Consider the following 26898-nt stretch of genomic DNA (forward strand, 5'->3'; position numbering starts at 1 on the left):
TGGAAACGAGGCATTAGCTGGTTGTTTTGGTTCAGGAGGAACTGTAAAAGGTGGCTGCAGTTTCTGTTGTGGCGCTCAGTGACTGACGTCTGTCATAAAACACGCTGATGATGTGTGATGTCTGCGCGAGCAGGGTGCGGAAATATGGAAATACATACGTTGACAGGCAGGTAGGACATCGTATCATTAGATTCTGACCTAATGCAATGATTAGACGAACATTGTATGGTCCTACGCCTTCGACAGACGAGATATATACAAATACATTAATTTAGACCACTTAGTGATTGCTATTAGGATGTGAAGAGACTTTCAACCAGCATAACAAAAAATGTTTCTGGAACAAATCACCTACCCTGCCTTTAACACTCTTGTGTAGTTCAAAGTCTAAAGTTCTACTTAATATTAGAGTTAAACTTAAAAATAAGTTTGTAATTACTTGCCTCAAATTTTAGTCATGCTTACTTTTTAAGGTTTACGATTTACTAATATTATGTATTGCTTAATAGTAGTATTAATATTTACTTGTTGCTGTAGCTCATGTGTCTGTGCTTGAAATGCTGTGAATTCGTTGATTGACCATAATAGTGTCTTGTGTCTGTCTTTTTGTCCTGCACAGATGCTGCAAAACACGCTCACGGTGTTACTTCAGACGTAGCGGCGACCCTTCTCCAGCTCATCTCCCATCAGGCCTCGGACAGCAGACGTGCTCCCTCCTCTCCTCTGAGCGCCACCCCCCCGCCAGCCCCCTCGCCCGCCGCTGCTACGGAAACTCAGTTCACCCAGGACCAAGACCTGCGGTACACCCTGGGAGGAGCCGCTGGCCCTTCCTGAAACGTTGCTCTGAACTTTATCTTTTGGTTGTTGTCATTTTTTTTTTTTACTCAATGTGCTTTACCCGTTTACTACTCATTAATGTGTTTCTTTCTTCCGTTAAAGGAAAAAGTGAATGTTAAAGGAACTGTTCTTGAATGCGAATGGATGATGTTCATCCCTCCCAGCGATGTACAGCATTATTTGAGGGCCGTCTTTTCGCACGTCTCTGACTGCAACAGTCTGTGAGTTTTAGCCATGTGTGGTTTCCTTTAGGACTGCGTAAGTGTGTCTAAATCGATCTACTTTCCCTGAAAGACGTCTCTTCCTTTAGTGCTGATATATGAAGCAAGGGATTCGATCCGGCTTGTGCTACTTCATTCTTTCCGATTCAGTACAAAGGCAGAAGGAGAACTAGGAGAAGTAATTCACAGTACTTGAGTGAGGCCTTAGTTTTCAACTCTTCATATAAGCTTGTGCAAAAGACATGTTTTTATTTCGGTTTTTGGTGGGGGAAAGCGTGTGTCCTTATCCAAATATTGTCGTCAGGACCACATGGTTGAGTAAAGTTTGTTTATCAAAGGCATCTTCAGAAAGACACTGAACTGAATACAATTTTAGCAGCAGAATTGCCATTTTGATTTGACACCGCCAAATGTACATGTTGTAAAATGATAATAAATGAAAAATGTGGCTGAGTAAAATGTGCCTGCTACATTTTATGTAAATGTGTTATAAATGTATGCATGCCAGTGTTGTCGTTCACTTGTACTATTACATTATGTACATTTCTGAAGTGCAAGCTCATGCAAAACATGCTGTCATAATACTTGCCATAAGACATGGTTTGAAGCACAGCGAAAGGAAAATTTAAGGTAAGTTTTAAGAATTGCTTTTTTCTTTTGCAAGTTTTTGTAGTTTCTGTGTAAATCTAACAGCTATAAAGGTAAATAAAAATACTTTAATGAATAAAAGTTAGAGGTAAATCTAACCTGTTTACTGTTGAGTATTTTATAATAAAGTAACAATTTTTACTTTGACCTAATGCACTAAAAGAGTAAAACCATTTATTTTATTTCAAAGTTAAATGTAAGGAGTTTGTTTTAATCAAAAAGGTTATTTTCCTGTTCTTTCAGGCTGTTTCCCATGGATGCCAAATGGAGATTTAGGACTCTGGCATTAAGTGCATGGCTCAAATGGTCGCGGGGATTTAGGAAGGTCGAGACGTGCACTTGTCAGATTGCATCTGTGAGCTAATGCTGACAGATGCATAAATATGTGAGTGAGAAAATTTGAGTGTTAAACCATCTGCAGAATGTGGCATTAAAAAAACAAGCTCAGTCTGAGTGATCCACAGCTGCTGAAATGGCCATTAGAATTCATACTGAATTTTTTGACTTTTTGACTTCAGGATTTGGGGAAGAAATTAAGTAGGAGAGCAAGGTATATATGTAACATGTAGTTTTTTGGTTTTTAATTATTTAGTCCGAAAATATTGAGGGCAAAGCTTTGAAATTTATTTTAAATTTGAATTGACTGAAACACTGAACTGAGCCAGATCAAAATTTTGTGGTGAGTTATTTTTTTTTATTTTTTTTTATTTTTTTTTTAAAGACGGAGAACATTATGGATTGTGATCGTATTAAACAGCTTCAAAAGGTAAATAGAAATGCCTCAGTAAATATAATTATATATTTCAAAACTTTATTTTATTCAAAGTTTGTTATAAATGCTTTTTATTGTAGAAGAAATAAAGCGAATCCATTTGAAGCTTCTGTTCATGTTTAAGTGTTTATATGTCTGAAATGTTGTAGCAGTTTCACTCGTTTTTAGTCACTAATTTTGGTGCTCCAAGTAAATTTCAACTCTTAAATGAACAGTCATGCTGAGATAAACCAGATGAGCAGGCAGTGAGGAGATAAAAAATCATAAAATGTATAAAAGCTTGATTGGGGATTGAAAAGTTTGGAAAGTTTCAAATTTATTTGATCATTGTCTGAGCACTAAATAAGGTTAGGTTTATGTTTCATTATTTTTTCCATCCGTAGTTGTACTCTAAAGTAAACCGTGTTTTTTTCCACTAGGTGTCGCTAGTGAGTTTCTGTGCGGTGTACCTGTTTGTCATTGCAGTGTGAGAAGATCATCTTCCGCGGGACGGTTTGTATAACTTTTGGACATACAGTGTGACTTGCAAAGGGTTGTTTTGCAATTGTTATTTTGAAAAGAAATACTTCAGGGACAGGCTACATAAACTAAGACTAGTCTCACAAGTTAGTCATCTATTTTTTTTTTTCTTTTAGAAGTCAGTTACATAAAAATGTAGATTTGTCAAATTTAACATTAAGACTGGCTAACTGCTAGTTGGTTGCACTAGTTGTTAAAAAACAGTCTTAAAGGTGCAGTAAGCAACACTGTTGATATTTGAAATCAACCCACACAAACACACCCCTCCCTTCATTGCTCTGCCCCCTAAATACACAAACACACAATGCAAGCTTGGATGTCTCTTTATCATATCAAAATAATGCTTCGTGAAAAATAAAGCGAAGATGTTGAATGAACCACAAAGAAAAACAAAAAATGAGCATACAGTACACGAGTATATACAAGCAAGAGTTGGTTGTTAGTTGTCAGCAACTCCAGACAAAAAATATCACTCAAAACTGTACTGTTACGTATAGGTAACATGAAACTGTGAAACAGAAAAACAGCAAAAACAATGTTACTCACGTATGGAGCAGAAGCAATGCAACCTCTGAGTCTGCATCCATTTTCAGGGCTGGAAAGCTTTTCTAATATTTACGTTGGTCCTAAAACTCTTGCCTGATCATTACCCTTCTTTTTCCAGTGATATTCCTCTGACCTTTTCTCTTTTGTAATGTCTCTCAGCTATCTCTCTTTCTACAGTTTTTCTTCAAATCTCCCCCTTGCTCACTTTCTCTCCTCCCCCATCATGAGTGGACACGCCCCCTACTGCTGATTGGCTCACTCTCCTCCCCCTTCATGACTGGACACGCCCCCTGTTGCTGATTGGCTGATTGGCTACAAGTGTGTTGTGCTGTTCAGTCCGATCCACTTTCAACAGCATTTCTCAGAAATTGCTTTCTGCACCTTTAATGTCTGTGTTTGTGCAGCAAGGTGTGCATCTACATCACAAATCATTCATGTGTTGCTTCTGATGCTTGATCCCCTGTGTTATTTTAGTGCTATTTATAGACTTTATTTATATTTTGAATTTCAGTTCATTTTAATTTAAGTTTTTGCTTTTGTAATTTTTTTTATTAGCTTTTGTTTTTATTTTAGTTTGTTTTAGTAATGTTACAAGTTAAGCTTATTAATTTCATTTTTTTAAGCTTAAGATTTCTGTCTAAGATTTATATTTTATTTCAGTAAGCAATAACAATTTTTAATTGTTTTAGTTAACAGTAACACTGAATGTCCCCTGATCTTTGACTTAAAACTGCTAGCAGTGTGCCATTGTATGTTTTACATTTTTACAGCAATATTTGAGAACCATTATTCACTCACAACAGGCCAAATATTATTTATATTGTGTTTTAGATATATTTTCTACATACCGTGGCCCCAAAAAGTATTTAGACACAAAAGCTACATTTAAAAATAATATCTGATTGGCATCATATTAGATACAATTATCAAACCAGTTTATCTTCTTGAAGCAAGAGAGAAAGTCATACAGGTTTGGAACGACATGAGGGTGAGTAAATGATGACAGGATTTTTATTTTTGGGTGAACTATCTCTTTAAGTTGGGGTCACTGTAGTTGTGTTTGATGTTTTACTAAGCTTCAAATGAGTGTCACTCCTGATTATTTTCAACATCAACACAGCTATTCAGATGTGGAAAACTGAAGTATGCATTGAAATTGGTAGCTGACATTAATTATTTGCCCTCTCTATATATTTCTCTTTCTCTCTAGTAATCTCCTATTCACAAATAGAGGCCAAAAGAGGCTCAGCCAGCTGGATGAGATTATCTTTTTTTTTTCTGATTAGAAATCAACGTCAGCACACCCCCTAAAACACGCAAGTGTACCATCCTCTCTCTGAGCTCCGCCTCTCTCTCTCTCCTTCCCTACGGCTGATATAAGGACGCCCACATCGACTCCAAACACTCTGAGAGGGAGAAAACCAGAGGTCACTGATAAGAGAAGGCAAAAAACAGGCCACCGGCATATCTGAGAGGCTCAGCAGAGAGACAAATCAGAGAAGACTACTATCAGTCAAGGAGAGAGGAGACAACACCACGAGCATTGAAGAAAGCTGTCTGGAGGACGCCACGTGTGTGTGTGTGTGTGTGTGCATATGTATGTTGAGACAGGCATAGGTAGATTCCAGGGATATTTGTGAGACTGACAGAGGACGCAAGCAGATCATGGATCCCTCGAGTCCCTCAGAGGGCCCCGTGGAACCCAAAGAAAGAAGGAAAATCCAGTTCGCCGTCCAAGCAACAGAACCGACCCAGCTGGATCCTCGGCAGGTTGAGATGGTACGACTTTCTCACACACACACACACACACACACAGATGCTGACTGGTAGCAAAGACCCTTCTGAGCTACTTTATCCTGATGAAGCTGTTTAAAGTGACTTTAAAGTGTTAGTTTGTGTGATGGAGACTTTTGAAAATGATTATTGAATTATTATTATTATTATTATTATTATTATCTTGAACCTGTCAACAACATGTCTGGGTAATTTTTCAAGCCAAAATCAGATGGAAAAAAAAGAGAAAATAGGTTTTACTTAAAAAAAAAAAAAGAAAAAAAAGAAAAAAAAAAGAAGCTTATTTTTGTCTATTTAAGTTTTTTTATGCATTGTGACGTTAGTTTTCTTGCTTTCATGACGTTAAAGCAAAATGTTTACTGCTGTGATGTGACAGAAATTATATATTATTTAATTAGGGCAGTGACTATTTGCACTTATAAATAGTGGCAGATACCATTTGCTCCCCAGTGTTGTTGTACATTAAATGGGATGCAATAATATTTATATTTATTGAAATCATTAAATGGATGCCGCCTTATTGGGACAATAAAGCCCTCTCTACCTAACCCTAACCCTACCTGATAAATACTAAATTATTAAACACTAGTTAGAAACTTTATTTCCACTTTCCAATTATTTTCTTCATTTTTATTGAAAATAAATCTCTTTCCGATCTGATATGTGATGGGGGGAAAACGAAGTAGAGCGAGTTTGGCAAAAGGCGGATTCGAACTCGGGACGATTTGCATCAAAACTTTCTGCCAAGTGCCTTACCTCTACACTATTTCTACTGTTCACAATCCAGCGTCTTCTGTAATTTTGTCTGGCCCAACCAGACGTCAGTGGGCGGAGTGAGTGTAAATAGCCTCTGCCAACAAAGCTGATTACAAGGCCATTACATTTTAGAAGAGTTTTAGAAGAATTATTTAATTTGAAATATATTTGGTTTTTCAGTATTTTTTTATTTATTTATGCCATTTAAATTTTAAAAAGCAACAAAAAAAATTGAAAAGTAAAAATTGTAAACATTATATGATGATAAAATACTTTTTAAAAACAAATTGAAATGAATTAAAAAAAAAAATTTAAGTAATGAGAATCTTATGATAATAATGGAAATGACAAAAAATAACACAAATACAGAAGAAATCTGTTACTTATTTTACTTTTAAAGTAAAATGATAAATAGAAAAATCTTATTTTACAGGAATGAGAAACTGATTATATGGAAATGTGCTTATTAAAACAATGTCCAGATGCAAAACAGTCTTAATGGTCCAAAAAATAGGCTTCATTTTCGTTATGTAAAATTTAAATTGTGCGGTCAAATGTGACCTGGAGACATGTTTGCCCTACACACTTCACTGGGCACGCTCATTAAATGTGAAGTTTTAAGGCTATAAATTTGTCCTGGAAATGGTAAACAGTGTGTGACCTGGACTGGGGTGAGTTGATGTTCTGGATACCATGACGTGGTTTTATTGCCTCTGCATGCACTGGGTAAATTGCACTGTGGTCATGTGCATGTTTCTAAGTCCGCTATTGATTTTAGCCTTCAGTTGTGTTGCACGTACATTTTTGAGATAAAGAGGTGAAACGATGGCTGTGAATTCGTCTTTTTCTGGATCTCTGATAGTGCAGATGCACCGTGTGTGTGTGTGTGTGTGTGTGTGTGTGTGTGTGTGTGTGTGTGTGTGTCGTCCTGGACCAGTTCCCCGTCCTGTTGGTGTTGTAATTTTAGTCTTAACAAAGTGGGTCGAGGAGCTGTTCTGTACTGCGCTGCAGCAGAGATAGGCCAGCGATTCTTCCTCAGGAGACACGAGTTAAAAAAAGTGAGAGTGAGGAAGAGAAAGACTGACGCTTCTGTGCTTCATAGCTATTCACAAACGTTTATGAACATGTTTAGATGGCAAAGGTATCGATTGTACAAAAATGAAGATTCCTTCATCATTCACTCACCCTCACTGCGATTATTCCAAACAAATTTGACTTTCTGTCTTAAACAAGTTTAAAAAAACATATTTTTTAAATGTCCTGGCCACTTCAATCTTCGCTCCACTCCCACTGCTAAAAACGATTGCTGTGCTATATTCTTTCAGCAAAACAGATGAGAAGTTGTCATTAAAATCATATGAATGTTCTTTTGAATTGTTCTTTTGAGTCTGTTGATCATCTTCACATAATTGGCCTGAATGATTTGTTTACAAACTGGACTGGTCATACGAGTTTGAAAATTATGACGTTCACATTTTTGCAGACTCGTTCAGTAATTCTTTCTTTAATAGACAATAACTCGCATACAGCTATTACACACTACATGAAAGGCAATATTGGGAAAAGGATAATGGGGCACTTTAACTGGGCTAGCATGTGTTGTGCCTGTTGGTGTCAGATTGAATGGATGGGTTGTATTTGGTTCTAGTCCTGGCAGGATATAGATCCATCTGATCATTTTGTCTTCTCCATTTTTAATTATATTTTGTAGCGAATGGAAACAGCCCAGCAGCGTCTGTGGAACAGCTTTTTGTTCTGGCTCTCTTCTAACCGAATCTTCTGGCAATGTTTCAAATATATCATTCATAATCAGATGTTCTCTATATTTTCTGTTTTGATCAAAAGTGATTCCATGTCAAACAATAGTGACAGTTAAGACAAAATAATCACTTTCAAATAAATGCTGTTCTTTTGAACTTTTGAAGAATCTTGAAAAAATACATCATGGTTTCCACAGAAATATGAAGCAGCACAACTGTTTTCAACATGAATAATTATAAATGTTTATTGAGCAGTAAATCAGCATATGAGAATGATTTCTGAAGGATCATGTGACACTGAAGACTGGAGTAATGATGCTGAAAATTCAGCTTTGCATCACAGGAATAAATTACATTTTTAAATATATTAAAATAGAATACGGTTATTTTAAATTGAAACTGTTTTTACTGTATTTTGAGCAAATACATGCTGCTTTGGTGAGACATTTTTCAAAACACACACACACACACACACACACACACACACACACACACACACACACACATATACACTCACCTAAAGGATTATTAGGAACACCTGTTCAATTTCTCATTAATGCAATTATCTAATCAACCAATCACATGGCAGTTGCTTCAATGCATTTAGGGGTGTGGTCCTGGTCAAGACAATCTCCTGAACTCCAAACTGAATGTCAGAATGGGAAAGAAAGGTGATTTAAGCAATTTTGAGCGTGGCATGGTTGTTGGTGCCAGACGGGCCGGTCTGAGTATTTCACAATCTGCTCAGTTACTGGGATTTTCACGCACAACCATTTCTAGGGTTTACAAAGAATGGTGTGAAAAGGGAAAAACATCCAGTATGCGGCAGTCCTGTAAGGCGAAAATGCCTTGTTGATGCTAGAGGTCAGAGGAGAATGGGCCGACTGATTCAAGCTGATAGAAGAGCAACTTTGACTGAAATAACCACTCGTTACAACCGAGGTATGCAGCAAAGCATTTGTGAAGCCACAACATGCACAACCTTGAGGCGGATGGGCTACAACAGCAGAAGACCCCACTGGGTACCACTCATCTCCACTACAAATAGGAAAAAGAGGCTACAATTTGCACGAGCTCACCAAAATTGGACAGTTGAAGACTGGAAAAATGTTGCCTGGTCTGATGAGTCTCGATTTCTGTTGAGACATTCAGATGGTAGAGTCAGAATTTGGCGTAAACAGAATGAGAACATGGATCCATCATGCCTTGTTACCACTGTGCAGGCTGGTGGTGGTGGTGTAATGGTGTGGGGGAAGTTTTCTTGGCACACTTTAGGCCCCTTAGTGCCAATTGGGCATCGTTTAAATGCCACGGCCTACCTGAGCATTGTTTCTGACCATGTCCATCCCTTTATGACCACCATGTACCCATCCTCTGATGGCTACTTCCAGCAGGATAATGCACCATGTCACAAAGCTCGAATCATTTCAAATTGGTTTCTTGAACATGACAATGAGTTCACTGTACTAAAATGGCCCCCACAGTCACCAGATCTCAACCCAATAGAGAATCTTTGGGATGTGGTGGAACGGGAGCTTCGTGCCCTGGATGTGCATCCCACAAATCTCCATCAACTGCAAGATGCTATCCTATCAATATGGGCCAACATTTCTAAAGAATGCTTTCAGCACCTTGTTGAATCAATGCCACGTAGAATTAAGGCAGTTCTGAAGGCGAAAGGGGGTCAAACACAGTATTAGTATGGTGTTCCTAATAATCCTTTAGGTGAGTGTATATATATATATATATATATATATATATATATATATATATATATATATATATATATATATATATATATATATATATATATATATTCTCTGAAAATAAGTTTTCTTATGTTTCACATTTTTGCTTCCAAAGTAATTTTATCTTTTTAAAATGTTTTTAATAATGATTAAAAACTAGAAGAATACTTCAAGTGACTGTATTTCCATGGCAGATGAAACCATATTTCTGAAACCATACTCCATATGGCTGCATTTACACTGCAGGTCTTGATGCCCAATTCCGATTTGTTTGTTTTTTTGTTTCTGACGACCAGTTTACATCTTCTTTTAAAAGTGACTCATATCCGATATCTGCATTTACACTATACGCTTGGCAAAACAACCAAAGGTAGACGTACTGACCCGGAAAAATTTAGGCCGAAAACGACGTGAATTGCAATGGACCCAGACGAAATGATAATAGAAGCTTTAAAGACCAGCAAAACATTGGGTTGAGCCTTTGTCCTCCATTGCGCCATTAAAAAGAGTCATGTGATCGTGGTTGGTGTCCACTGTCGCTTTCTCAATGACGTACGACTCGCATTGATGGGAATATCTGATCTGTCCGCTTACATGGCAGACGAAAATGCACGTATCCGATTCATATCAGATTTATTTCCACGAATGAATGAGGCCTGAAACTAATCTGATCTGAGAATATTGGATTCCATGTGGTTTTATCCCACTTACACATTCGTGGGTCAAATTGGAGGAAAAAATCTGAATTGGGTCACTTGAACCATGTAATGTAAATGCTGTCTATGAGGACACCACAAAGGACTTGGGCAGGGTTACGTGCCACTTCTTATCTTCGTATATTAACAGAAATCGGGGTTGCTACTTCACCGTCCTAGTTTTTATAATTGCCTTCAAACCTTATGCTACTTTTGTAATAGGGACCGCTAAAGAACAGAGATCATTGAAGACATCAAGATGTGAACTAGTGACCCGCTTCAGTACTTTATAAACACCCGCAGTTACATCTAACTTTATCTTTACCACGATACACATTAGATGAAGTAGGCCTGATGCTGATCCAAACTATGTCCTCTATACACGGCAGCACAGTTTAACTTTAGACGTCCCAAAGGGGATAAAACACCCAGGGATCTTCATCAGCCTAGATCTGAAGTTCATTATGAGGCTGAAATGAACCTCTGTTACTCAAAATGAAAAACATTTGGATAAATGGAAAAATTGATACCTAGTTTAGAGTAACAGTGTAAAAATGGATATTGCATCCTAGTTTACTACTAATTCAATGATGCCATGAGGACCAGTACTGTTTCTTGTTTTTTTTGGCGATGGGGAGACGGCGCTAATTGTCACATGGGGAATTGTCATACAGTATAACAACTTACCATATATACTGTGACAAAATGCCCCGCCATTGGATTAAACTTGTTTAATGAAGTGTACTTTTCCTGGTCAGTAATGGTGAAAATGTTAAATTGTGGTCAAGACTTTGTCTCTATATAGAAACTAAGTAATTGAAATAAAAAGTGTGACAACTAGACCCAGTCTCCGCCCTGTTTACACCTGGTATTAAGATGCGTTTTGGTCGATCGGATCACAAGTGGTGGACGGGACTAAAAACAGGTCTAAAACGTTTTGAGCTTGTCCACTTTCGAACACTTCCAGAGGTAGTTGAAAACCCATTCGCCAGCCTTTTCTGTCCATTAGATCAAAAGATCTGAAAAAAGCCCATACATTTATAACCACTGTCCACGTAAACAACCACAACTATATATATATGAAATAAAGGAGGGGCCCACCAACTATTAACTTAACGCTGCTAACTCCTATCTAAGTATATTGTGAATGAAAATGAAAATAAACCAGTACAGTAAGTCAAAGTAATATAGCAAATCTGCAAAGTAAATCTTAAGACAAAAAGTAATGAAATGACAAAAAATAAAGAAGCTTATATGATCAGTTCAGTTAAAAAATAATGTCCCCTTGTGGTGAAAATCAAGTTTTTAATGTTGTTTATATGTCTATGTGGTGTTTGAAATGCAAATACCTGGTAACCAATCACGTCAACGTGCCGGCGGGCTTTGGCATATCATCTATGCTGTAACAAAGAAGTCTCCTCTGCTCACCAAGGCTGCATTTATTTGATCAAAAATACAGTAAAAACTGTAATATTGTGAAATATTACTATAATTTAAAAATAACTGTTTTCTATTTTAATGTGTTTTAAAATGTAATTTATTCCTGTGATGAAAAGCTGAATTTCAGCATCATTACTCCAGTCTTCAGTGTCACATGATCCTTCAGAAATCATTCTAATATGAGGATTTGGTGCAGAAACATTTCTTATTATTATCAATGTTGAGGCAGTTGTGCTGCTTAACTTTTTTTCTTTCTTTTTTTTCTTTTTTGAATACCCTGATGTCATATAATAATAATAATAATATAATCATAATCATAATAATAATCATAATCATGATAATAATAATAATATATTTAAGCCAAGGATTCTGGAAAGAATCACCACAAGATTATTGTTTCTCTTGTGATTAATCTCTCCAAAGGTAAATGTCACTATCTCATTGTGCGATAAAGACAGGCTGCTCTCTAATCCTGTGCTTCAAAATAAAGAGATGTAGTGTACAGTAGACACTTGCATCATGGGATGCATCTGTGATGGATTTAGTGTATGATACACTATTGTCATTTCCCTCAGTAGAGGCACTATTGATTGCTGTCAGACATTCATCTGATTAAGAATTGTTTTGCTCACAGGAGAAGAGTATTTATAATGACCTACTTATATGTGAACATTAGGGACATTTTGAGATTTATTGATCACTGGCTCTTTACCTATGACCTGACATCACCAGAGCCACTAGACAAGCTTGTAGATTTGAAAGACACCGAGGTATTGATCGAGGAACGTTCTGGATTCAGTACAACTCAAGCTTAGTTGACAGAATCTGTTGCATGTTGAGTTCCACAAACAGACATTTCATTTTTAGACGGTTGCACGCATGTGGATGCATTTTAATATTTGTGATTTATTTTTTAATTAGAATTTTTTGTTAGTTTTGAGTTTGTTGGTTTGATCTCTGTAAGAACAAACCCTTGACCTCAGGTCGCTTCAGGGGGATTGTCCCTATAATAAGTGGAATGCAAGTAAGCATCTGCAAATTGAGTAAACATCTCAGAGAAAACAGCTTGTTCCTGCAAAATACACGAGACTTGTAGATTGTTTGTTGATAAAAAAATATATATATAATTCAGTTTTATTTTATAATAGACTGGATGTAGATTTTATTTTATAGGCTGAATTGTATTTTAGATTGTATAATAGATCATAATACATTATTATAGGATTTTATAATACAATGAATGAAGAATTTAATGCAGTTTTGACTGAATGTATATTTTATATTGTTTTATTTTATAATAGATTAGATGTAGATTTGAGAGAGAATGTAGATTTTTAGATTTTATAATACATTATATCATCTTAATTTATAATAGAACAAAGATTTTAATGTAGATTTGATTTTAATTTATAGTAGAATTGATGCAGATTTTATTTTGTTTAATAATAGACAATGTAGATACATTTTTTTTAGATTGTATTATAAATTATCATATATTTTATATATAAAATGATTTATCTTAATTTATAATAGATCAAAGATTTTAAAGTAGTTTATTATTTTAATATTTTATTTTCTTAATATATATAGTAGAATTTATGTCGATTTTATTTTGTTTTATTTTATATTAGACTGAATGTTGATTTTATTTTAGATTGTATAATAGATTATTCTCTTAATTTATAGTAGAATGGATGTAAATTTTATTTTATTAATTATTTTTTTAATAATAGATTGGATGTAGGTTTTATTTTATAATAGAATGAATGCAGATTTTACTGGATATACTTTTTTTATATATAAGTTTTTAAAGCATAATATCATAACCATAAAATCATAATTTATAATATCAGCATAACAATATGAGTAAAATGTTGACATAAATACAATTTGAATTTGAAAAATATGAATTTGAGATTGTCTTGGTACTTGGCGCGACTCCTTTTGCATTAATGACAGCAGCAACAGAGTACAAAAGGATTTGAGAATGATTTGACAAAAAGATCATATTAGTGACCTAGAAACAGTTCAGACATATTATTTATTCATTTTATAACTTACCTTCAGTAACCTTCAGTTACTTCTGGATTTAAACGTTATTGTAAATCTCAGATTTCCAGCATGGTCTCAAATACAGTTTGAAGCTAAAAGCGAAAGGGCACATTATATATTACATAAGAAGACATGGCAAGCGCTTATATTATAAAGAGGTGATGACAGCGTCAGAGATTGAGATTATGTAATTTGAGCTGCACGAAACAGTCATTGAACTCTCACAATGGTCAAGCTACGCTTCAGAGCCACTGACTGGAAATCTGCTGAAGTATTCCAGAAAAATATGGCCTTCTGGGACACAGGTGTAAAACGCTGCGTAAAAAGTTGCAAGACTCTGGATTTTACAGTTAATCCGCTATCTACACACAGAGACTCATTGACGTCGCAAGGTGACCTTTGGTGTGGTGTATGTTTGTGGGTAAACAGAAATGTGATTTTTATACTCGCAGTTCATACACACCATCAGATTCACTGCTGAATTCAGGCTGAAGTGCATGTCCAGGTTCATTTAGCAGACCCCTGCAAAAACATACGATGGTGCTATCGTGGTACTTTGCTATAGCTTATATAATTCATGCCATGGTTATCAATTATTAGCATGTTTTGTTTGTGATTTGTGAAGAACTAAAGGGGAACTTTATGAGAGCAATTTAATAAAACCTATCTGACCGGTGTTAGACTTGAATTTCTAACCTCGATATGATATCTTGAAAAATGTTGATATTTGACACGATTTTTGATACCATGGAGAAAACTGCCATATATACCGCCATACAAATCATTTGTTATTATCTCAGAATTTTTTTACAATTTGGGTAATTTTGTTGTAATAGCTTACACACAGCACAGGGAGGAATAGTTAAACTACATTAACAAAAAAAAGAAGACAAGTAAACAGTCAGTAATAAAATAAGAACAAATTGCAAATGATAGCACAAATAAATACAATAGAACATGGCTTTAAGTTTTACTGGTGGGTCTAACAGTAGTATTCAGGTAAGAAATACTACAGAAATTAAATAATCAAGTAAAAATGTAAAAATATGTAAATTTGCCTTTTGTTCTTTAATTAACCTGACAGAAAGCATCAGGTTTATTAGGCTGCTGTCACTTTAAGAGCTAACACACTAATCCAATATACTGTTACACAACATGCAATTTATTTTTCAACCATTTACCTTCCAAAACTGACTGTATTTACCCGAATACTCGGCAAGATGGGCATTCTGACAACATTTTGTATGTATTTGACCGTTTAAGTGCAATAAGCCACAAATTTTATAAGAGCGCCACTTACATAGATCAATGGTGCGCACGCTTTTGGTGTAAGTGTGAAATTTTGGAGATTTTTTAAAGAGAGAGTGAGTGTGCAGTTTGGTATCGGCGTATCGATACTGCAGAAAAGAAAAAAGGAAAACCATTTCAGATATTTCAGTATCGATACATATCGAAATGTCAATGTTTTTGACAACTAGTTGCAGTAAATTGAGCCACAAAATCTATTTTTGTTTAAATAAATGTGTGGCTTAATTTACTGTAATCATAATGTACATCATGAGCGGCTAGGTTGTTGCTTGCTTTTGGTTTCTTAAAATCAGCCTACAAACCGTGAGAGTTTCTAGTCTGCAATGCTCAATGTTGGAACTGTTTATGTAAAACATAAAACACAAATTTTAACAGAACCTGAGGGAAAGAGAGACTCGTAATATCATAAAAGCAAATACATCTGGGAAACAGGACTTTCTGCTTGCATTGAAAATGCTGCTACCTGTCATTATCACAACTGTTTTGATCAAAAAAGTACTTGAGTTCTTTTATGTGTACAAAGATGTGGCCGATATTGTCCTCTGGGGTATTTTTGGTCTTTTCCTTAGTATAATGATGTCTTGTGACTTTACAAATAATACTTTTTTTTTTTTTTTTTTTTTGATTAAATGACTGCATCAACCCCAAAACAACTGTTAAGTTTACAGACAAAACATCAACTGTCAGCCATCAAACTGCCAGACAAAACATCAGGAGTTCAAAGAATGAAATGAACTAGATGTTTGGTGTGAATGGTCGCCTCTGTGTTGCTATGCAGTCACTACATTCTGTGTGGTTTTTACTGTTGCTAGGTGTTTGCTAAGGCATTGCTTACTGACCTTATTCTGCTAGTAGTTGCATTTTCAAAGGACTCATGACAACAGCTGATGCACATTAGGTTCTTACTAAAAACAAAACAAAAAAATCATGAATATCTAGTTTACTTGCTTGCCTGAAATAAAATTGTCAAATACAGTGATTATATCCTCCTCTAAAGAGCTTGTTTTATCAACCCAGGACCTTATAAATATGACCTTGTCTCCAGGCAAACTGATAATCTTGGAATTTATGTAAAGTCACCCGGCCTGATTAGAATTTAGTCTGTAATATGCAATAGAGAGTCAATGAACAGACAGACTGTGGACTGTCATCTGAGGCTGAGACTACAGGAACTATTGAATAGTGCAGCAGGGACACACGCATGCCAGTTTTGTTATGAGAACATAATACCGACACAGCCAATTAGGTCAAATGCAAATGAACATCCACCAATGAAAAAAGCTGGAGATGGAAAATTTACAAATTGCACAACTTATTTTTCAGTGTGAAATGGGAGACTATCTTTTATGTTGGTTGGCAACAGTGTTGGGGAAAGTTACTTTTAAAAGTAATGCGTATACAATAACTCATTAACTTTCAAAAAAAAAAAAATTACTTATGGAAAGTAAGCAAAGACAGCAGCAAAGACATTGGTTAATAAAGTGATATTAAATACATAAAGTATTTTTTGTAATTTTACACATTTATTGCAGGTTTCCCTAATATTCTGAGTCAGCATTTTACTGGTTTTATTCATTCTGATGAATACTGCAAGTGAGATAAATAAATGCATGTTCACATTTAGTCTAAAACTACAATAACATCATCTTTATACACAGCGCACACAACGCCTCTGCACTTACTTTGAGTTCTCCCAACATGGGGACAGGAGCGCTGTCAGTCAATAAATGGAAGAACAAAGTAACTTGCGTTACTTATTTGAAAAAGAAACTCAGAAATTTTCTTGTAAATTTAAAAGTAATGCATTACTTTACTAGTGACTTGAAAAAAGTAATCTGATTACGTAACTCACATTACTTGAAATGCATTACCCCAACACTGGTTGGCAATTATATATGTATATATATATGGGATATGTAATGGGAAAACGTAGTGAAAAAAAGTGCTATGATGTAAAATATTCATGTAACTTTACCTAGACTGCATACAGTTCTGAGAAAAACTTTAATAAGACATTATCTGGATTTCTGCATGATTGGTGCCAATATTGTGCTTTTCATCAAAGTTGGTTGTAGCAAACAACACAAAAGACGTTTGATAGTGTTTCTGTTTCACCCCTACAGTGCCACACTTCACTGAACAAATGTTAATTTTTGCGACAAGCTTCACGTTGCAGAGGAAGATTTGCCACGGAACACTTTGTTTTCTCCAGAGCACTGTGAACTCCGCTCTAGTACATCCAGGTAGTCTTTTGGAAAGTTCAAATGGATGGCTTTCTTGTCCTTTATTTGGAGAGCTTGTTGGTAACATTCAAAACTTATTCAGAGTTTTTCATTATGTAGACTCATTAACATATATGTAGTGCAGAATAAGCCAGCAGAACTTTAGATGTTTCTACACTCTTAAAAATAAAGGTTCCAATTAGAACCAAGAAAAAAGGCCAAATTCTACTGGAGAACCTTTTTAAGGTCTACAAAGAACATTTTGTTCTTTAGTTCATCAGAAACCATTTATGTTATGCAAATTCTTAAAAAAAATAAAAAGACATATTGACGTAGGTGGTTCCAAGAAGATCCATGGAGCCTTTCCATTGAGCAAAGAGGTTCTTTATAGTGGAAAAGGTTCATTCGATTTTTAAAGTTTTCTTTACATTAAGAAAAATGGTTCTTCACTGAAAGTTTTTTGGGGAATCCAGAATGGTTCTATTCTGTGGCATTGCTGTGTAAACCCCCAAGACATTGTCAAGAATTTGTTTTGATCTCCATAGAACCATTTTCATTTAAGAAAATGGTTCTTGATGAAAAGAGCCTAAGGTGTTGAAAAGAACCACTGAATAATCGATCTCTGTTTTTTTGGGTGAAAGTTTGTACTCTCCTGTTCTCTTTTGGTGAACTATTGCTTATAATTTAAGTTAGGAATTGGTAGGTTTTAGTCAAGATTTTGCCATGATGTGGGTTGTTTACCTGGCAGAGTTCCTAGAAGACTAATAGATTAGTCGAGGAGGAGTTCTTTTCTTGAGATCATTATTCAGTCAGTTCTCTGTATTTTTGAGCTTTGTTGTACTGTAGACTCACTTTTTCCATTTGTGTCCTGCACTATTTGGCAGATTCGTGTGAATGTTCTTCGTTCATGGAGTGTTGAGTAGAGGAAATCGAAAGGGTTTGAGTGGAGGGAGGCAGCAGATGCAGTTCTCTGAATCTCTTTTTTTTTTTTTTTTTGGCCAAGATGTCACACATGCAATGACACATATTCAAAGTGTCCTCATTAAAACCGAAAACGGGTTCAATCTAGAACAGGGTTTCCCAAATGGGGATATTGCTGGGGGTTTGTAATAGGTTGTGATGGAAATGAATTACAAATAAATGCAAATAAAATACAATAAATAGTAATGTAACGTGTATTATCTTAAAAATAAATTAATCTGAAAAGGTTCATTTAATAGTAACAAGATTAGACAAATATGAATCGATGTTGAGAAATGAATTATAATGTAGCAGGGAGGCTGGCCCTGTTATAATTTTTCTGTTAATCAATGTGGATACTCGCTCATACTTGTGCAAAATGTAATTTCGTTTTATTTTCTATTTTTCTTAACAATTCTCTGCTGCTTGTCTTTCAGATTCGCCGAAGAAGACCCACACCTGCCACGTTGTTCAAAGTAGCAGACCAAACATCTCCTGAGGATGACATCTCCAGCCATCAGGTACCACAGTGCCACCTCAGTTCTGGAGGTTAAACTGCATTCATACATTGAATGAAAAATGCTGAATCTAGCTTTGTTGTATGCATAATATTTTCGGCAATAACTTCCCATACAAAATACTGTGGATAAGTGATGATATTGTAGTAATACAGTGGTATCTCCATTTTACATGATAAATAATACCATTGTAAAATATGGAGCCCCTAAAAGCACAGTGATGGAAAATATATATAGTTCTTGCTGCTTTATTCTTGCTGTTGTTTATGCATTTACAATATTAAAAAAAATATATATTAAATGTTATCTTCAGCTTAATAATAATTAACCATAATTTAATTTAAATTATTCATTATTATAGCAAATATTAATTATAAAACTATTATATACATACAGTATAATCATTTAATAATAAAACAATAATAATTATATAATTTTTTTTAATGATTTTGCATCTTGTTTGACCTACAATTGTAATCTAAATTTTTCAACCCCCATTGCAAATCAGGTTTATTGGCAAAATGTAAAGACTTTCAGCTGTTTGCAATAAATCTTTAGTAGTTAGTAGAACACCCTTTTGCTGTTCTGACCTGCAGCAAACGAGATGTATAACCAGACACCAGCTTCTGGCAGCGTTTCAGAGGAACCTTAGCTCATTCCTCCTGAGCAATGGCCTTCAGTTCAGTAATATTCTTGGGTTTGTGTGCTGCAACCGCCACCTTCAAATCCCACCAGAGATTTCCTAAGGGGTTCAAGTCAGGTGACTGTGATGGCCACTGAAGAATCTTCCAGGATGACTTCTGCAACCAAGCCTTGGTGGAATTTGAGGATATGCTTGGGATCATTGTCCTGTTGGAAATTCCAATGACGCCCAAGATTCAGCTTCCTCACTGACGGCATGAAGTTTTCTCCTAGGATTTCCTGATTTTTAAATGAATCCATCTTGCCTTCCACACGCTGCCGGTTTCCAGTGCCAGAGGATGCAAAGCAGCCCCAGAGCATCACCGAGCACCACCATACTTAACTGTTGGCAGAGTGTTCTTTTCAGCATATGCTTCATTCTTCCTCCAGACATACCGTAGGACTGAAAAGTTCCAGTTTTGTTTCATTACTCCACAGAACACAATCCCAAAACTTATTTGGCTTATTTATGATTTTGAGCACTTTTCTTGTGCTTTTGGGTCAGTAGTGGGGAGTTCTAGCATGTGTACGAGCCTTAGTGTGCAAGCTGAAACCTGTTGAGAAACTGGTGCATGTTGCCACCAAGTCTTGCTGCAGTCACTCGAGGGTTTTTCTGAACCTGCCTTCTAAAAAATCAGGTTGCAGCCGTTGACAGCTTCCTTTTTCTGTCCCGTCCAGGTGGTGTAACCACTGTTCCTTTAACACTGAACTTGTGAACTATGCTTCCAACGGTGTCTCTAGGAACATTTAGTGCCTTCACTATCTTTTTGTATCCTGTTCCTTGTTTGTGAAGGGCGATGATATCTTCTCTTAACCTTTTGGACAATTCTTTTGACTTTGTCACGCTTGACTGCATGTTAGAAATATGGCTCTCAACAAACCTAGCCAGTTCAGATATTTCATGTTCTAGCTCAAGCACACCTGGTGCAACCAATGAAGCCCTTGAGTAGTTGCATCAGGGGTGTTCGAGACAACACCTGTTTTGCAGATTTGTGCTGTTGTGAGGGATTCTGTTCAGGGGGTTGAATGATTTTGAGACTGCGAAAGTCATTAAAAGTTGCATTTTCAGTTAAATTTGGGTAAACCACTTTTGTTGTTTTGAGACGTTACTTTTGTTTGATGTTCACTGCAAACAGCTGAAAGTCTGTATATTTTGCCAATTAACCTTATTTGCAATAGAGGTTGAATAATTTAGATTACAACTACTGTATGTGTTGATACAGTAATTTATTGACATTGAAACTATCTTCAGTGGGTTGTAGGAGAGAATGGAGTCCTCAAGCCAAAACGAATCAACCCAAATATCTACCAGCCACCATCATTAAAAGGTAAAAGCCTGTAGTTTTGCTTGTGATCTGTGCCTACTGTATTGTGTATATTCCGTAGAGATATATATATATTTATTTATGTATGTATATAAATATATATATATATATATATAATATATATATATATTTATATATGTATGTGTATATATATATATATATATATATATATATATATATATATATATATATATATATATATATATATATATAGTTCCAAAGACTTTCCTGCACTGTTCCGGATCTGGGTTTAAAAACTCTCCCAAGCTGCAAGTCTGTTTTTCCCATTTTACCGTGTGTGTGTGTGTAAGATTAGAGATGGTGACAGCTGTGATGGGTGTGAGTCTGTGCTGCTCTGGATCATCCTGGATTACAGCAGATAGCATACAGCTGCAAACACACACACACAGTTTTAGAGGACAGACGTCCATCAGAAACATTTGCCATCAGATCAGTGCACTACAAAGATTGTGACCCACTGAGGACAATCTCGATTACTAGATTATGTCAACATAACGGTGCTGCTGTTTTCGTCTTTGGCTTAGTTTAGAACTATTTTCATTGACGGAGCAAAAATAAAATAACTGCGTATTTTGTCTAAATTGTCAGTTAGTGAAATTAACTCATTGTTAATAGCAAAATCCATTTGAAATTCAAGGCAGTATTAAGTTTGACAGCACTCCTTGTCTAATATTGCTTAATTGTCTCATTTGATCCAATATTTTTCACTTATGAAATTCTATGAAAAACATAAAAAGTTTTAAAATGTAACAAATGTAAACATTCTGCAAAAAAAAAATCTTTTGTTTGTTCTATTAACAATGTATTGAAAAAAAGGGAAGCAAAGATAGCAATGCATTACTGTAATATTGTCTCTGAATGTGTGTTTTGTCTGTTTTGTGAAACGTCTATTTGTAGAAAGACAGGCAGGTGGCTTATCCCTGTCCATACATGTCCTGTCATTGCAGCATAAATGAAACCCTTTCCAGTCGGCATGGTGCAGAAGTCTTGTTAAAATAATAGAGACCCTGCCCTTTTTTCCTGTGTGTTTTTGCATGTGCCTGCATTTTCCCAATGTGATTTGGTGGTCCCTGATTTGTGTTTCCCCCTGTATGTGTGTTTGTGGCTGTGTGTTTATAGCTGTGCAGCAGATGGCTGAAGCTCAAATGCAGAAATTAGGTGTGTATCCTCATGTAGAGGAGGAAGGGGAGGAGCCTATTCAGAGAGAGAGGGAGGAGCTATCCTCATCCTGCACACCTGGTAATCTTAATATCACATCACAGAGGAACCTTCTACATGTGCATGTGGTCTGTACTAAGGTCATTATCATCAGGAAATATAGGCCATCTTCATGCAACGGTCACATTTATATGATATGATACATACACACACACAATCATGGTCAGAATTATTGGCACCCTTGGTAAATATGAACAAAGAAGCCTGTGATTATAAATCTGCATTGTTTATCCTTTTGATCTTTAATTTAAAAAAATCTAACCTTTCATTGAAGTAAAAAAAATTAAGTTGGAAGATCCAGCTATGGTCCATTATAAGATTTAGGCCCACAACATTAAAGATCCAGCTGTATATTTAACAGTGGGCATGGGGTACTTTTTTATCCCTGTTTGCACCAAACACATCTGGTGGTTTTGCTGCCAAAAAGCTCTTTTTTTAGTTTCATCTGACCACAGAAGCAGGTCCTGTTTGAAGTTCCAGTCGTGTCTGACCACTGAATATGCTGGAGTTTGTTTTTGGAGGAGCGAGGAGGATTTTTATTGAAACCCTCCCAAACAACATGTGGTGATGTAGGGGTTGTTTGAATTTTTTTTTTTTCATTAGGCTTTCTGACCCCAAACTCAACTAATCTCTGCAATTCTCCATCTGTGATCCTTGAAGAGTCTTTGGCCACTCAAACTTTCCTCCTCGCTGTGCATTAAGACAATATAGACACACGTCCTCTTCCAGGCAGATTCGTAACATCTTTAGTTGATTATAACTTCTTAATTATTGCCCTGATGGTGGAAATGGGAATTTTCAATTCTTTAGCAATTATCTTACAGCCACTTGCTATTTTGTAAAGCTCAACAATCTTTTGATGCACATATTTTGTATTTAACTATAACTATATTTATTGTATTCTATAACTATATACATATAACTATATTCTTTGGTTTTACTCATTGTGATGGATGATTAAGGGATTTGGCCTTTGATTTTCTTCATATTTAAAACATTTATTTCATAATGTGATTTTTCCCCCCCAATTTCAATTGTTTTACTTCAGTGAAAGTTTAGACCTTTGCGATGTTTTTGAATGAAAGATCAAAGGGATAAACAATGCATATTTATATTCACAGCAATATTTTATCATATTTACCAAGGGTGGCAATAATTCTGACCATGTATGTATCTATGCATGTGTGTGTGTGTAAGTATATATATACACTACCGGTCAAAAGTTTTAGATCTGTAAGATTTTTAATGTTTTTAAAAGAAGTATCTTCTGCTCACCAAGGCTGATGTATCTTTTGCCACCAAGGCAAAACATCATTGTTCCCTTATGTTGTACTACTCTTGTATCAGTACTAAAATATTTCAGGAAAAACAATCCAGATTAGAAAGTCAACAAACATGGTCACATTTGCATGTCTTTCTTCTAGCATTCAGAGATGAGATTATCTGTTGACTATATATATATTTTATATATATATATATATATATATATATATATATATATATATATAAAGAAATAATAATAATTTTGCTTTTACTTGCTTTTAAATAAATACTCCTTTTTAAGATTCACAGGAGCAAAGGGGCATGGCAGAACACCAGTCTGGCATAAGACAGTCAGGAGCCACAGCACCTACTGAGGAGGAAGAAGAGGAGGAGGAGGAGGACGTAGAAGCAGCAGACAATATGGCAGTGGAGGAGAGCAGAAATGTGGACTGATAGAGCAAAAGTTTGAGGAACTTTAGATATTTTTTTCATAATGCAGAATTTTATTTTGAAATCAGAATTGTTTATTGTCAATGATTCCATCATTTGATAACAGCTGTCTGTTTGTATTTTGAGAGAAAACGAGACTTAAAAAACTCTGAAAGACTGACATTTTGGAGTGGTCAAACAACCCGAAAAGATTCATTCACCCTGACATTGCAATGAAATAGAGATATGCAGTTGTGCTCAAACGTTTACATACCCCTTGCAGAATCTGCAAAATGTTAATTATTTTAACAAAATAAGAGGTATCATACAAAATGCATGCTAATCAAGGGTACGTAAACTTTTGAATGGGGTCATTTGAATAAATTTAGCTATTTTTTGTCTTGTGGACTATATGCAAACATCTTTTATGTAAAATATCCTATTCAGGACAGTACTAAATAAAAAAAAATAACATGCATTTTGTATGATCCCTCTTATTTTGTTAAAAAATTAACATTTTGCGGATTCTGCAAGGGGTATGTAAACTTTTGAGCACGACTGCATAAGGTAAAATCAATCAGCAGTCACATATTATATCATCCCAGCATATGCATTTCATACATTCAGACAAACAGTAAAGTACAAATATTTAGATCTATGAGCAGCATGGTATGAATGTAAAGTATCGAAATATGTCAGTGTTCATTTCATGTCATGTTTTATGGTCCGTTCATTATGTGTGTGTTTGAGTTGCAGTATGTTTTGCGATTGGTGAATTTCTGTGGACATACAATGCCATCTAGTGTACAGACAATTGTTATACTGAATCCCATAACATCATTTGTCAAGAACAATAATCCTGGAGCACATGGAAAGGCTCACTAAGTATTTAGCAGCATTTTTGTTTAGCAGTATTTGTTAAACCACTACAGTCATCCTGGCAGTCGGGCTGCATATGCAGTAACAAAACAGCCGAATCTGTTAGCTGGCTTCATCTCAGTAACTTCACTGCTGTGGGGGAAATTAATCATGGCCGACTGTGAATAATGCATTCCTACAGTGTTGTCTTTGTGATTCATTTGTGGTTTGTGAATGACATTGTGATCAAAGCTGCTATAAACATCATATTTGCGTACTGAATAGAATTTGCATCTCTTGATATGACTATTTGGTTACACGTAACAAAAACTCCAAATTCAGTGCCTCGGCTCAGTGCTCATGTGCATCAGAAATATGCAAATCATTTCATTTTATTCGTTTACTGTAGTTAACAATTTGCATTAATATTAGCTGGGTAACTTATAACTTAGTTGTTTTTTTGTTTTGTTTCTTCCATAGCAAAGTCTTTTAAGGGAAAACTGTTGAACTATTTTTAAAAATTAATAATGATTTAAAATGATGAACCAAAAGCCACTTATTGCTTTTTTTAAGAAATTACACTGCTTTATATTAAATATAATCATATTTGTATGCATATATAATCCTCCAAATCTCATGCAGGTACATGCTGTTGATTTTGATTAACATAGTGAATCTGAGAAAATGTACCAAATAAGTAAATGCATCCATACGAACTATGGAAATGTTTTAGGTTAAAGTCTGTATCAATAAATATATTTGCACTGAATTAGTGTTATAGAATCTTTTTTCATATTTTGAGATTTTAACTGGCTAACTATATATTATTTCTTGACATTTGACCTCTGTCAAAGTGCTGTTACTTTACATTTGGAAATAAAGATTTTTATTACTCATAACATAACCAATGAAAATTATTCAAAAAAATAAATACAAAATCATCAAACAGGCATATTTTCAGTTTGATGTCGCTATCTGTGTTTTATGGTAAGTTATGAGAGCATGATGTGGCAGACAGAGGAAATGCCACTGCAACTAACTGTGGGAAATTCTAAAACTAGATCAGACCAATAACATATTTAAGAAAAAAACGACAAAGTTTACAGACACCGCCTCGTGTTGTTGTGGGAAATGAGGCCATCCATTCAGCAGAAATCATAACCGAGAGAACTGAAACTGAAAGTACAAAAGTCCTTCACTTTTTATACAATACAGTTTCTTATTCATTATCATTTATTTAAAAGTATGTATTAAATCTCATATATATATAGAATAAAAAATAAAAAAGGTAATTGCGACTTTTAGGTAATCCCCCCTCCCCTCTGATTCTGACGTATATTATCAGGTTGCGAGTTTATATCTCGCATGACTTTATAACACGCAATTTGAAAGCAATATGTATATAAAATATGATGTATATATAATAAATGTGCTTATACAAAATACTGCATCACCGACCATCTCTGGCGGGCTTCACTCTTCAAGCACGTACTAGTGATGGGCGGATCGATCCTGAAGTATCGATACTGATACTGACGTGGTATCGAAAAGGATCGATCCTCACATAAAAATATCGATCCAAATGTGTGTTTTTTTACCAGTAATTTTTTATTAATTTAGCACGCAATTTAGTTAGTAAAATAAGTTTCTAAGTTGAAAAATAAGCGAATGTTAGCGGATAATTGTGTAGGATAGAACTTTTTCTCCTAGTCATCTGGATACAAGACGAAACCAATCAATCACAGAGAGCGTGAACGGGAGTTATTTCGCAATAAACAAACCAAAAGTGTACATAACAGATTAAAATGTTGACGTCAGTAAGATTTGTTTAATGAAATTAATATTTTTATTCAACAAGGATCGATGCATTAAATTAATCAAAAGTGACAGTCAAGGGTTTTTACACTGTTAAAAAAAAATCTACTTCATGTTCTTTGAACTTTGTTCATCAAATAATTCTGCATAAAATGTATCATGGCTTCCACAAAAATATGAAACTGTTTTCAACATTGATAATAATAAGAAATGTTTCCTGAGCAGCAAATCAGCATATTAAAATTAATTCTCATCATGACTGGAGTAATGATGCCGAAAATTCAGCTTTGATCACATGAATAAATTACAGTTTACTATGGCATAGAAAACAGATAGCCCATGTTAAATTGTAATATTACAGTTTTTACTGTATTTTTGATCTAATTAATGCAGAAGAGAATTAAAAATGTTACAGGCCCCAAACTTTTGAACAGTAGGCTAGTACTAGTAGGCTAATACTATAATTAGGGTAGTTTTGTAAAAGTCACTGAC

The 26898-nt window shown here is 35.2% G+C and overlaps 2 protein-coding genes across 7 annotated transcripts in view; both read left to right on the plus strand.

Moving 5' to 3' along the window:
- The window catches only part of cdk12 (cyclin dependent kinase 12), a 49612-nt gene extending 44651 nt beyond the window's left edge, over positions 1-4961 (plus strand). For 2 of the 4 annotated variants that reach the window (XR_014608345.1, XR_014608346.1), the window contains 5 exons: positions 620-1688; positions 1950-2091; positions 2428-2472; positions 2898-2970; positions 4830-4961. Coding sequence is in view for 1 of the 4 variants with exons in the window: in XM_084130017.1 (XP_083986143.1) it covers positions 620-834 (215 nt within the window). In the remaining 3 variants the exon portion in view is untranslated. Of the gene's footprint in view, positions 1-619; positions 1862-1949; positions 2092-2427; positions 2473-2897; positions 2971-4753 lie in introns of those variants that run through there. The other 2 variants (XR_014608347.1, XM_084130017.1) reach the window with 2 other exon arrangements.
- Positions 4960-25360, plus strand: ppp1r1b (protein phosphatase 1, regulatory (inhibitor) subunit 1B). Of its 3 annotated transcripts, none has more exons than XM_084130019.1 (5): positions 4960-5322; positions 18716-18799; positions 20730-20805; positions 21943-22062; positions 23606-25360. In XM_084130019.1, exons 1-5 carry the CDS (start codon positions 5209-5211, stop codon positions 23755-23757), a joined length of 546 nt encoding a protein of 181 aa, XP_083986145.1. In that variant the 5' UTR covers positions 4960-5208; the 3' UTR covers positions 23758-25360. The 3 variants fall into 3 exon arrangements, with proteins under 3 accessions (XP_083986145.1, XP_083986146.1, XP_083986147.1); XM_084130020.1 differs by having other exon boundaries at positions 21943-21981; XM_084130021.1 differs by lacking the exon at positions 21943-22062.
- Positions 25361-26898: the final 1538 nt, after the last annotated feature.

Source organism: Abramis brama, assembly GCF_963993115.1.
Source record: "Abramis brama genome assembly, chromosome: 12".
NCBI classification, from domain to species: domain Eukaryota; kingdom Metazoa; phylum Chordata; class Actinopteri; order Cypriniformes; family Leuciscidae; genus Abramis; species Abramis brama.